At 38.5% G+C, this 13,546-nt stretch overlaps 1 protein-coding gene across 1 annotated transcript in view; it reads right to left on the bottom strand.

Moving 5' to 3' along the window:
- The window catches only part of ltbp1 (latent transforming growth factor beta binding protein 1), a 96,901-nt gene extending 84,325 nt beyond the window's left edge, over positions 1-12,576 (bottom strand). The window contains 2 exon segments of the mRNA XM_051133550.1: positions 10,788-10,858; positions 11,941-12,576. Coding sequence (XP_050989507.1) covers positions 10,788-10,858; positions 11,941-12,275 — 406 coding nt within the window. The 5' untranslated portion in view covers positions 12,276-12,576.
- Between the last annotated feature and the right edge of the window lie 970 nt (positions 12,577-13,546).

Below are 13,546 nucleotides of genomic sequence, written 5' to 3'. Positions count from 1 at the left end.
TGTGACAGAGGTGAGAGCGATTACATCGAATATGACATCATGAAAACCACTACCCCTAGTTTGTAGTTTTTCATTTCACTTGACATGACCCACAGCAGGGGATTTCTGTTTTCTTTTCCACCCTCACTAGGTTTCCCTCCTTTTCCAATGTACCTCATTGGCCCTCTGGGGCTGAGGGTTACAAAGTGAGACAGCCCTTAGAAACGGAGTACACACACGAACACTGTTCTTGTTCATATCATGCCCTTGTATGCCTCCTCTCCCACATACACACAAAATGAACACACATGTGGGCGGAAATGTACACAGAATATCATTCTTTCAACTCAAGAACTCACCCCCACATATACATTTACATTCAGAAAAAGTGTTGTATGAGGTAAAGGGATAGTTCACCCAAAAATAAAAATTCTGTCATTAATTACTCACCATCATGTTGTTCCAAACACGTAAGACCTTCATTCATCTTTGGAACACACATTAAGATATTTTTGATGAAATCAGAGAGCTTTCTGACCTTGTACAGAGAGCAACACAACCACCGCGTTCAAGGCCTTGAAAGCTAGTAAGGACATTGTTAAAATAATCCATGTGACATCAGTGGTTCAACCGTAATGTTTTGAAGCTACGAGAATCATTTTTGTGTGCAATGAAAACTAAAACAACAACTTTATTTAACAATTTCTTCTCTTTACTGTCAGACTTTGATGTGCAGTCACATCAAAGTCCTCTTCAGAACAAACATGTCTACCACACATCAAAGCATCATGTCTCTCTCTATAAATTTAGATTGGAACTTGCACAGTGTGAAGCTGTAAGTCAGTATATCACAAGGGTAAATCAATGTATCACAAGATCGTCTCACCAACCCTCATGACTAATGCTGTGGGCTACTGTACAACGTGGAGGTTAAACTCCTCTTCAAACAAACCTTCCTGCTGACTAAACTGCACAGCACTAAAAAAAGAAAAAACGAGAGATAAAGTTAGGCCTCACAAAGACAGAGCAGGAAGGAAAGAAAGACTGATAAAGAGAGCGCGAGAGAGAAATAAGAGGGCGATGTTGCTGACTCAGATGACCGGGCTACGGGGAGCAGTGCTGGGTAATTCCGACACGTCCAGGTTCTTATTAGTTTTATCCCTCAAGTCAATATTGAAATCGGTGTTAAATGTGTTGCATTGTACCCTCAACGTGCTCAGCGGTGTAAGAGCTCACGCACAGCTGAATGCGCTAGACAGAATGGTCGATAAGCCCATTTCAGTCTGCTAGTATTTCACTGCAGACACAGAGCCAATTAAAGGTGGCTGCGGTCGGGCCATTTCTTCGCTGAGCTTTATACGTGTAACACATCTAAGAGCTCATTCAAGAGGATCTGTATGCTGCAGAGCACTCCCACAGCTCTACCTCCTTCAAACGTGTTGAATCTGAAAGGTACAACTTGGATTTGCTCGGACAAGAAGGTAACATGTGGGTTAGCACGCTAAGCTACTGCCTGAGGACTGAAAGCCTTGCAGTGTGGGCAGACAGGAGAGGCATTTCACAAGTTGTTGTGGAGATACTGACATGGCAAAATCCTCTCAAACAAGCCATGCTTTAATTACACTGGAAAAATACGCATTTTTATTAATCCTAAAGAAAAAGATAACTGTCATCATTCACTTTCCCTCATGTTGTTCTAAACCTCTATGACTTTTAATTATACTACTGCATTGCTGAATGCTTGATTTTGATTGGTTGAAGTTCCAATGTGTTAAAGGGATAGTTTGCCCTCATCACCCTCATGTTGTTCCAAACCCGTAAGACTTTTGTTCTTCTTCAGAACACATATTAAGATACATGGACCTCAATTTTTGTGGAAAGGTGGATAAACAAGCTTTCCATTGATGTATGGTTTGTTAGGATAGGACAATATTTGGCTGAGATACAACTATTTGAATACATGTAATCTGAGGGAGCAAAAAAATCAAAATATTAAGAAAATCACTTTTAAAGTTGTCCAAATGAAGCTCTTACTAATGCATATTACTAATCAAAAATTAAGTTTTGATATATTTACAGTAGGAATTTTACTAAATATCTTCATGAAACATGATCGTTACTTCCTAATTTCCTAAAGATTTTTGGCAAAAAAGAAAAATCAATAATTTTGACCCATACAATGTATTTTTGCATATTGCTACAAATATACCCCAGTGACTTAAGACTGGTTTTGTGGTCCAGGGTCACATATTTTATGAAATCCGAGTGCTTTCTGACCCTCCACAGACAGCAAATACCACATTCAAGGCCCAGAAAGGCAGTAAGTACATCAAAAAATAGTCCATGTGACATCAGTGGTTCAACTTAAATTTTTATTAAAGTATTCGGATAGCTTCATAAAATTATGGTTGAACCACTGATGTCACATGAACTTTTTTAACAATGTCCTTACTACCTTTCCGGACCCTGAACTTGGCAGTACCGTTGCTGTCTATGCAGGGTTAGAAAGCTCTTGGATTTCATTAAAAATATCTTAATTTGTGTTCCCGAAGATCAACAAAAGTCTTACAGGTTTAAAATGACATAAGGGTGAGTAATTAATGACAGAATTTTTATTTTCGGATGAACTATCCCATTAAGTTGCACAGCTATGAAGTAGTTCCAGGTTTTTTTGACCAGATTACATTACATCACTTTGTCATGTACTTTTCAAACTCCTAATGGTGGCTGTTTTAAGAACATTGTGGGTGGTTAATAAGACGCAGGTGTTTATACTGAATTACCACATGCAAATGTGGTGCAACAAGTGAATTCAGAAAAGCAACAGAACTGAGCTATTCTCTTTGGTTCAGGCTCATCCCAGCAGGTTCCTCAACCTAGTCACCTGTTCCTGCAGATCTAGGACACTTTTTCAGCACGGACGGCCAGGAAAAACGTATCCGTCTCTCTGCCGTGCTGTGGAGCCCAGGTGAAATATTTTCATGTTGTGTTTTATCTGGCGAGGGCCGTGAACGCTTGGGCCGTGTTCAGTTGAGGGACGAAATAGACTGAGCAGTCTTTCAGCGTTGAGCTGTGCACACATGCCTGAGCTCAGGAAAAACACTCAAACACTTCAGATGAGCAATATGAGAAATCCAGACTCAGAGGGAAGACATGAGCATTCACTGCATTTTACATGTTGTAAAACTTGTAAAACAAACTGTAAATTAGATGTAAATTATATAGTGGCATTAAATCGAAGCTGTCATCGATGCAAAGATCATTCTCTGGTCCTAAATTTTCATGATAGTTTTTACCATCTGCAAGCTCGTCGTTGCTACACAGTCTTCCATTGTGCAGACAAATTAAATCACCCATCAACCCACGTCAGTCTGAGAAACACAAAAATGCTCTGAATGCTTCCTGATGATCTCAATCCAATAAAAGAACTCTGAGAAGCTTCTGAATGCATATCACATGGTGAATGTACGAAAACTCCTCAGGGAAAGGAGGACAACAAAGCAGCAGTCATTCTGCAGACTGAACCTAGGCTCACTTCGTGACCTCCGTTCAAACAACTTTTAAACATGTTTGCTGGTTTTACACAATCACATTCAATTATGTTTCTTAAAAGTCTGTTAAAGGAGAAGTTCACTTCCAGAACAAAAATGTACAGATAGTGTACTCACCCCCTTGGATGACAAGGGGGTGAGTAACCTATCTGTACATTTTTGTACATATTATGAAGAAATTATGTTTTTTGAAAACAACTTTTCAGGATTTTTCTCTATATAGTGGACTTTAATGGTGCCACAGAGTTTGAACTTCCAAAATGCAGTTTAAATGCAGCTTCAAAGGGCTCTAAACGATCCCAGCCAAGAAAGAAGGGTCTTATCTAGCGAAACATGCAAAGAAGATCAATGCCCTTTACAAAAAAAAAAAAAGGTAAAACAGCAATGTAGGACGATTTTGAAGTTGGAGCAGAAAATGAGATGGGAGTTTTTCAACATACTAACTGTCTTGAACCAGACAAAAAAGACAGTTCATGCAGACGGAGGCGGAAAATGCAATTTTTTAAAGAAAATAACCAATCGTTTCACTAGATACGTACTTAGAGCCCTTTGAAGCTGCATTTAAACTGCATTTCGGAAGTTCAAACTCAGGGGCACCATTGAAGTCCACATCATGAAGAAAAATCCTGAAATGTTTTCCTCAAAAAACATAATTTCTTTACGACTGAAGAAAGAAAGACATGAACATCTTGGATGACAAGAGGGTGAGCTGTAAATTTTTGTTCTGGAAGTGAACTTCTCCTTTAAATAAGTCAAGCCATATTTTAACACTACTTCCTAACCGACAAGATTCCAGCAACAAGCCATTTTTCTGTCTGGACCCGGATTACCATGATGCTTTTATTGCTTGATGCTTACGTCCGGTTATGATAAGTACAATTCTCTGAAAAAAGGCCATTCATTCACAATTAATTTGTGTTCTGGAAAAAAAAAAATGTAAAGGGTCTTTAAAAAGTAGATCAGTGATGTTAGCTTAGTACTGTTCTTCAGCATAATGAAAATTCTATCAATAATTACTCATGTCGTTCCAAACCCGTAAGACCTTTTTCATCTTTGGAACAAAAAATAAGGACATTTTTGATGAAATTCAAGAGCTTTCTGACGCTCAAAGCCCAGGAAGATAGTAAGGACGTTGTTTAAATAGACCATGTGACGTGAGTGGTTCAACTGTAATGTTATGAAGCTACGAAAACACTTTTTGTGTGCAAAGAAAATAACTTTTCTGGTACTCTCGTGAATGCACGTTGAAGGCTGACACGGAAGAGAAGAAATGAATAAGGTCGTTATTTTGTATCTAAAAAAAAGCAGCAAATAAATTTAAAAAATAATATTTGTGTATGTGTGTTAAAACACTGGTATTCACAAATGACAGGGTAAAACGCTGGAAAAGATTGGTTTCATGTTGGAGGGGTGCTAAGAACTAATTTATTCACATAAAGTTCACTCTCTAAAAATATAAACAAGTGTAAATGTCAACATCATTTATCTGTCATTTAAAACATGAGCTCACTGATGCAATCCAATTGGTTTTCCAGTTTTTTCCAATTATTATTCTTGGTTGAAGGCTTCAGTAAATATTTAGTTTATATGTAGGGTTATGTTTCAACTAAGTTTAATAGTGCAATGCTCAAATATTTAGTAGTGCAAGTAAGTTAGTGCTGGAGCTGGTGCAGCCAGACCCTGGTCTGCGTTGTCATTTATTTATAGGATATGATGGGTCAAAAATGAACCAGGATTAGCACTCTTCCTGTTCTGTTAGAGATAAAGAACTGGAGTGCAATATCCTGGTTGTAAAATAGAAAGGCTAATATACCAGAGTCCCTCTGTACTGTACAATAATAGGATTCAATGTCAAAGACCAAAGCTACCTGGATGACTGACAGCTCCGGATAAAACACTTCACCTACTGTATGAAGTTCCATGTAGCTCGGTGGAACGAGCCAGGAAAAACAAAAGGCATTTCTATTTAGACGATTCTCTTTGTTTGCACTTTCTGAGTGAGGTGAGTGTTAAAAGCTAAAAAAATCAAACCCCATTAAACATTTAGCAGGAAAATTTACTATCAGGCCGAGACAAGAGAGGCGTAGAACGGAGACACAGTGATCCTAAAACACAAATGGAAAGGAAGATATATAGAGACAGGGGGACGTACTGACTACAACCTGGACTTTCTCATTTTCCCCCTATATATGAGCAATGAAACCGATGAAAAATGGTTGACCCATGATTAATATTTGCCACTATGTCCCAGTCACCATAAATTCAAACATCTAATGCTGCTGTCAGATGAACGAAAAAGGTCATGCGTCATTCTTAATTTACTTGAAAGCATGTGTACACAGCGGTGACCCCATCATAAGACACATGTTTATGGGTCGACTCCAGCGATCTGGCAGAAATACTGGATTCTGTACGTTTATGAGAATAACCTTTCACGAAAGCGCACCAAGGCTGGCAAAACATAAAAACAAATGGCTTAATGACAACATAGTGGTACTGTATAACAAAATAAAAACAATATAACCCCAAGATTTCCTGAGTCAGCAGAAAAATGGTCCTAGAGACATTCTCAGAGGTATTAAAGAGGTTTCCCTTCTCCACACTCAATTTTCCTGCAAGGTCTTCCATTAAAAACGTTCTGTTACATTTCAGCTCAAATTTAAGAGCTCTCAGGCCACTCACTGTGCGGCTGACATCAAACTATAGATGCTTCCATTGAAAATAAAAGGGATGGCTGAAGCAGGAATGTACTCTGGGTTTGCTCCAGATGGCCTGCAAAGTGATTCCTCTGCCCGTGTAAACAGGGAAACAGGGCCTCTTTCTGTAAACAGGGGGTTTTCTTTTTCTCCCTCTTTCTCTCTCTATTATATATAGTGGAAGATTTTAATAAACTAATATTAAAATAATATTATTAATTAGGGCTGTCAGTTCAACGCATTAACTTAATTAGATAAAAAACAAAAACAAAACGTGATTAAAATATGTTAACGCACTGGCCCTGCCCCCAGACCTGTACGTCATCTTATAATTCACATAGTTGACTGCTGACAAATATGATGCAGGGCAACAACTCCATAAATGCAGCTATGCCCTAAAATTCAATATATTGGTGCAAAAAAATACGTCTGTACAGTATGTGTTTTGTCTCATAATTATTTATATCCACATATCACACTGGCAGCAAGAGCAATATGACACCAGTGCTGATTTTGTCCCGATCTATCACAAGCTTAAATGTGATTTTATACAGTTCAGTAAATAAGAAGTTGATATTGTGTTATATTTTAAACAATATTATGTGTTTTTGCTTAATTTTACAGAGAACATATTACCTTTGAAGCCATGGCAGAATTGTTGTGCATCTCTGAGCAACACAGGGGTGTTTAGTTTCTAAATGAATCCACGTTTTGAACAAATTGTGTGAACCAATGATTCAAAAGCCTATTCATAAAAAGAGCAATTTAGTTAATTCCTGAATAAATCAGCTGTTTAAACGAATGACTCAAAGGCATTTACCTCCACCTGCTGGCGGATTTAGATTCTTATTTAGAGTATCAGTTCATTAATTTAATAATAATAATAATAATAATAATAATAATACAAATTTAATTTTGTCATAATTTTCTCACCCTCATCATTTCAAACCTTTCTTTTGTGGAACATAAAAGAAGGTATTTTGAAGACTGTTGGTAACAAAGCTGTTTTGGTTAACAATGAAATTCATCGTATGAACAAAAAATCTTGTTTTATGTTCTATGGTTTACGTTAGGCCGTTGCAGCTTAAATGTTTGTGTGTAATAATTTCTATAGTGAATCAAATAAAATATTTCTTTCTAAAGCTACAATTTGTAATGTCTACTTAAAACTTTCTCAGTTAACACAAAAAAAGCTTTAAATAATCTTTTGTGGGTATTTTCAGAGTCAAATTTATTTTGCAATTAATTAGATTAATTCATCGAAACATCATGTAATTCATTGGATAAAAAATTTTTAATCGACTGCCAGCCCTATTATTAATATATAAAATATATACACACCCACACATACATACACCATGTGTTCCATTACAGGCAGACTGTACTGTGTGATTTTTCAGTGGCTGTAGGTTATATCGTTATGCCAGTAGGTGGAGACAAGTACCTGTCTGATTCAATAATTCAACCAATTTGTTCAAAAAAGCTAATTTATTCAGGAATGCAACAAGCTACTTATTACTGAATGAATCATTGAATTATTCACTCAAACGATTTATTCAAAAACAATAAGTCAACAAAGTCAACAAAAATTCTGTCATTAATTACTCACCCTCATGCTGTTCCAAACCTGTAAGACCTTTGTTCATCTTTGGGACACAAACTAAGATATTTTTGATGAAATCCGGGTGCTTTCTGACCCATAGACAGCAACGCAACTACCATGTTCAAGGCCCAGAAAGGTATTAGGACGAGTGTTGTCAAAAATACCATCATTGAACTACTCTGTATTGAAAGTGTTTGAGCAGTTTGAGCACTGTTGAGTGAATTCTTAAACACCTCTGATTGGCCATTGTGTTCACGCTCTCAACAGATATGTCTATGAGTAGCTACAATGATCAAAGCTTCAAAAACTTGTTGTAAATACACATCTTTCAGGCTCTTCGCTGAGCACTTACACAGATACACACGAGAGCGTTTGAAAGCTTTGTCTTACAGCGGACACATGAAGCAATGATCACTGTAACCAATCAAAGACATATCTGTTGAACGTGTGAACACAATGGCCAATCAGAAGTATTTGCTCAACAGCACTCAAAATGCTAGTGGGAAATGCTAGTAGAGTCTTCTTTAAAGAACCATCTGTTTCTTACCTTTTTTATAATCTAAAGAACCTTCTTTGGCCACAAAGAACCTTTTGTGAAACAGAAAGATTCTTCAGATGTTACAGGTTCTTTATGGAACCATTTAAACAAAAAAGGTTCTTCTATGGCATAGTGAAGCACCTTTATTTTTAAGAGTGTAACATCACATTTTTTAAATTTCAGCACCGAAGACAGTACTTTTGACAACACTAGTAAGGGCATTGTTAAAATCCATGTCCATGTGACATAAGTGGTTCAACTGTGGTACTCACTTGACATATGCCGAAGACTGACACAGAAGAGAAGAAATTGTATTTGTGTAGATTCGGTTGAACCACTGATGTCACATGGACTATTTTAACAATGTCCTTACTACCCTTCTGGGCCTTGAACGTGGTAGTTGCGTTGCTGTCTATGCAGGGTCAGAAAGCTCTTGGATTTCATAAAAAATATCTTAACTTGTGTTCTGAAATTAAACGAAGATCTTGCGGGTTTGGAACATCATGAGGGCGAGTAATTAATGACAGAATTTTCATTTTTCGGTAAATTATCTCTTTAACGTGACTGAATGATTTACATACAGCTGTTGCTGCACATTAAGCTTCTGCCACTGAAAAATTAGAATAGAAAATATAACAAGCATTCTAACAATACAAGTCTTAGCTATGCAAAAAGCACTGCAAAAACCAAGACTCTCAACAGCTTAGTAGTTTGCAGACAAGCCCCTGAGAAACAAACCCATATCCATCAAATATAGACATCTAGAACCAAGACTGACTTTAATGTATGAGAAAGATCACTTGGATGAAATTGCCTGCATAGCCACTGTACATGAGTAAAATGTACACCTGATGTTCGACACAAGGCTCCAAGACAAAACACTTTGTCAAAATGCAGCAGACATCCAAGACACAATCTTGGAGGCGCCATAGACCCTATACACAAAAAAGTTAATTTATCATTCCTGAAAAACAAGGGGAAGGAAGGAGGAATGTCACTGGAGACACGGGATGTAGACACAATATTGATTGTCTAGGATATGTGTAAAAAGGTGGGTAAGAGGAATGTGTGCTTAAGGTAAGACTCAGACAGCTGGTGGAGGTGTAACTCCTGCTTTTCCCCAGTGGCCTCTTCCACACATACAGTGGCTGGTTCTTATATAACCTACTGGCAGAAACTCACAGGATGAGGAGAAACCGATCCAGCTCTTCCACTGGTTTATCATAGTCTCTGCAGCCTCAGAATTCCTCACCTTTTGCCCCTTATCACTGAGTCCTTCTCTTTTTGTTTTATATAATGTGTACTCTCTGTCCAACTGAAACTTCTGATTTCTGTCATGTCTTGCATTTCCTTCCTTTACAAACCCCATGTTGGTGCTCTGGGTTTTGTGTGCAATATCTAGCAGATTGCAGATTAGATTTGCTTGTAACTTGAGCATGTGGTGATATACTGAGTGTTAGCTAATATATGCTATCATGAACCATCCGCCGCCACCCACTTGAAATCTACACCTATGATAACAATACACACCCTCCTTCCAACCACCCCCATCCTTCCGCTTCAGATCTCACTGTGACCATTTTTACTCCACTCACAGGTGGGAACTGCAGCTGTCTGTCTGGATGTTTATGAAGGACACCATAAAAAGTCTCATCATATGTCATGTTTAAACCACAGCAACTGCTTGTGGCATTAAAGGACAGTTTACTCAAAAAAATGAAAATTCTGTCATTTAGTCACCCTCATGTATTTCCAAACCTATATGACTCACATTCTACTTTGGAACACAGAGTAAAATATTCTGCAAAATGCTTTGACTGTTTTTATTTTTTATTCAATGAAATGGGGTCAACACCTGAACCCTCTGATCTTTTTTGTGCATTTCACCGAACTAAACAGACTGTAAATATTGACAATTCTTCTTGCTTATATTTAGCACACATCTGCATCCAGAGGGAGATTCTAGACAGCATTTTATTCCAAGGAGACTATGGAGCAAGACATGGATGAATGTCTTGCTCAAAAGTCAAAAGCGCATAGTGGTTTTGAAGCCAAAGGGGCATAAGTGTAAATCCAAACCCTTAGTATGTGATCAGTAAACGATGTTGGGCAGGATTGTTAAGTCCTAGATGATCCCTAAACACGATTGAATCTGCAGTTTTTGTGTTAGCAGCCTAAACCCTTCCTAATCAGACTTTTCTACTCTGTTGAGTTTAAAGACTGGTTAGCTAATTGTGTTGGCATACTTAAGAGAAATGATTTCATGTGAAACCCTCAGGCTTTAGCAAAACTGCATTAAATTAAGCAAAGAAACCATTCCGGATTTGACTTCCAGGGTGATTCAAGTGTGGTATAGTGCAGAAGAAAGACCTGAGCGAACCCAAGCACATGCATGATTCAAAAGAATCGTCATAACTCACGTTTAGTGCAGCGCTGAGATCCCGGGGTCTTGCTCCAACCAACACAGCACTGCCCCCCACAGACGTTCACTCTGCAATGACATCAAGAGTCACACTCACACACAAACAGAATGGACCTACTAACCTTACTGTAACCCCCCCGGTCAATCTCCTCGCCCACCCAGAGCGATTTCTGACGTAAGTCTGCTCTCACTGAAGTGACATGAGGGCCCGGGGCCAAAGCTGGTTGAGGCTCCAACATAATCAGTCCTCTTATTCCCACTGTGCTATTTCATACTGTACTTCAGAGCAAAGCGAGAGGAACCGATCCAAAGCGCAGAAAATATGAAGAAATACAGGGCTGGGATACACTCAAAACTCTTCGTTATTGTAGGGAATGTGGAAAAATCTTTGTGAATGGCCTGCTGAAACTTTGAAAAGGGCATCGGGTTCATTGGTAGGGGAGCCGGTAGCCTACATTTAAACTGGCTCGCATGGCTTTTTAAAACAACAGATGTTATTGTGCTTTTTAGAACATTATGATCACTGCAGACTGGTTGCCTTATCAAATTTACCGCTCCGTAGTGACATCTGGCTTCAAACATCATTGGCAATCAAATGTAAGGTTGAAACCTCTAATGGAACACTTTCACATTCTTGATTGTTTCTGTTCAATAGTATTACACTGGTTAATTGCATAACACATTAGAATGAAAGCATCACTTCATTTTTAGAATCAAACTAAACTTTTACTTTTTAGAACCATCATATCACTTTCTTTCTTGTGGTTAATTTTTATATTTATTCTTATACCGTAAGCTACAGACAGTCCAATAATCGGTTTGATTTACCGATATTCATTATCAGCACCATTTGGTGGGTCTCTAAAGAAAAGCATTCAGTATTTTTATTCACTGATAAGTCACTTTAAACAACTTTGCATAAAAACACAATTATAAAAATAACACTACAAAAGCACAATATTCATAATTCAGATAATGTGTTCACTGTTGTAGCTGCCTAATGGCTATTTAGACATTATTCTGTCTAATAACCGGTATGGTATGGTAGACCAAAACAATTATAGTTCTATGAATAAGTAAACTCTATAGGCTACTGGTCGACATTTATTGTAAAGTTTTATGTACATGAACATATTGGGCTCTGATCTTACCCTGACATTTTCATATGATGGCTGGTTGTGTGTCGGCCAGGCTGCGCGTCCTGGCGTATCGGAATGCTCGGGTTCGGGTTCGACTGGTGACCCATTCTGCGGGTCCGGACCTGGCCGCCGAAGCTGGCTTTGAGCTCCACATTGTAGGAGTGCGGTTGTCCCGACGCTCCCGAGAGCGATGAAATGGAGCTCACGTGAACCCCGTCCGTACCGCTCGGTCCCGGCTGCAGCACGTACAGTTTCCTGAAGCCGCTCTTATCCGCCGACAGCAAAGCCGGAGAAATCAATATCGTTAGAGAAACAATGATGTCCCACATGAGCACAGCCATATCCATTGGAAGTGAAAGTGTTGGGAAAGTTTGAAAGAAGCCCTCTGTGCTATATATACACACTATAGATAGAAAGATACAAAAATACAACTATAGAAGTGCAGCTCCACTCTGTCGCGTGTGAAGCAGTTGTAAACCCTTGCGCGCTGTCATCTATTCGCCATAAGAAAACACTTAGAGGCAAACATAACTTAAAAGAGGGGAAAAATGCTTGGAGTGAAGGAAAGTTTCAAAGCACGAAACGGAAATCGGGGAAAACGGGAGTCAAGGCGGCGAGAGAGCTCGAGCAGAAGTTTGAAAACTCTTAGAAAAGTTTGAGCGCGTGTGTGTGCAAGGGTAGGAGTTTGTGCTCGGGCTCCATATAGCCAATCTCCTGCAGACATGACGTCAGGGATGGAGCTCTTATTGGAACACACATGTGGGGCTGAACCCTTAAACCAAAGGCAAAAAAACGGAGGAACTGTTTCAGACATTCGAATATGAAGAAGGTGGGGGTCGTCTGTAAAAATGTCAGATAAGAGCATCCATGATAAGTCAAGCCTGTCACACAGAGTGCAGGCATCAGCTCCACCGTTCCACACAAAAAGAAGATATTCCAGTGCTTGGTTCTCAGGATATTACATTGGGCATCAGCTGGGGACTGAATATTAATATACAAAAGTAACCAAAAATTCCATTAGAATCAAACACCGGCTATGCTTGCATGCACACTATAATGCGATTAAGCCAGTGCGGCGATTAAAACTGAAGCTCATGTAAACAGAATACCATAATTATGCACATAATTAGAGTAACCATAATCACAGTATATGCTTTAACCACATTTCTTCCAAAGTGTGCATGAGCGGAAGAGAAGACGACACATTTTGGGGGAGCTCGGGAAACAGGGTTAATACTTAAATTAAAAATGATAATAATTACAATAATATTGGTTGAAATCTAATGTAAGTGCAATATTCCACATATATTTGGCTCTTTTGACACTTTCATATGTTTGCTGTTTTATATGATAAGGACATATTGATCGTCAGAATCACTATGTGTGGAAATATTTTAGCAGATTATGTAATAGACAAGATGGTTAGGAATCCTAGAACTGGCCAACATTTTACATTTGAAACAGCCATGGCAGCAACAAAATGTCAGGAAAGACGCATGGCATTGGTAAGTAGCATGTAAACAATTTTCGTAAACATCTTAATCTTAATAATTCACATAAATTCTAATGGTTTCCACTAAACATGCCATTGCAAACATTACAAACTATCAATTTTTAA

This window comes from Labeo rohita, chromosome 17, assembly GCF_022985175.1.
Source record: "Labeo rohita strain BAU-BD-2019 chromosome 17, IGBB_LRoh.1.0, whole genome shotgun sequence".
Taxonomy (NCBI): domain Eukaryota; kingdom Metazoa; phylum Chordata; class Actinopteri; order Cypriniformes; family Cyprinidae; genus Labeo; species Labeo rohita.
This window is presented reverse-complemented; position numbering and strand designations above follow the sequence as displayed.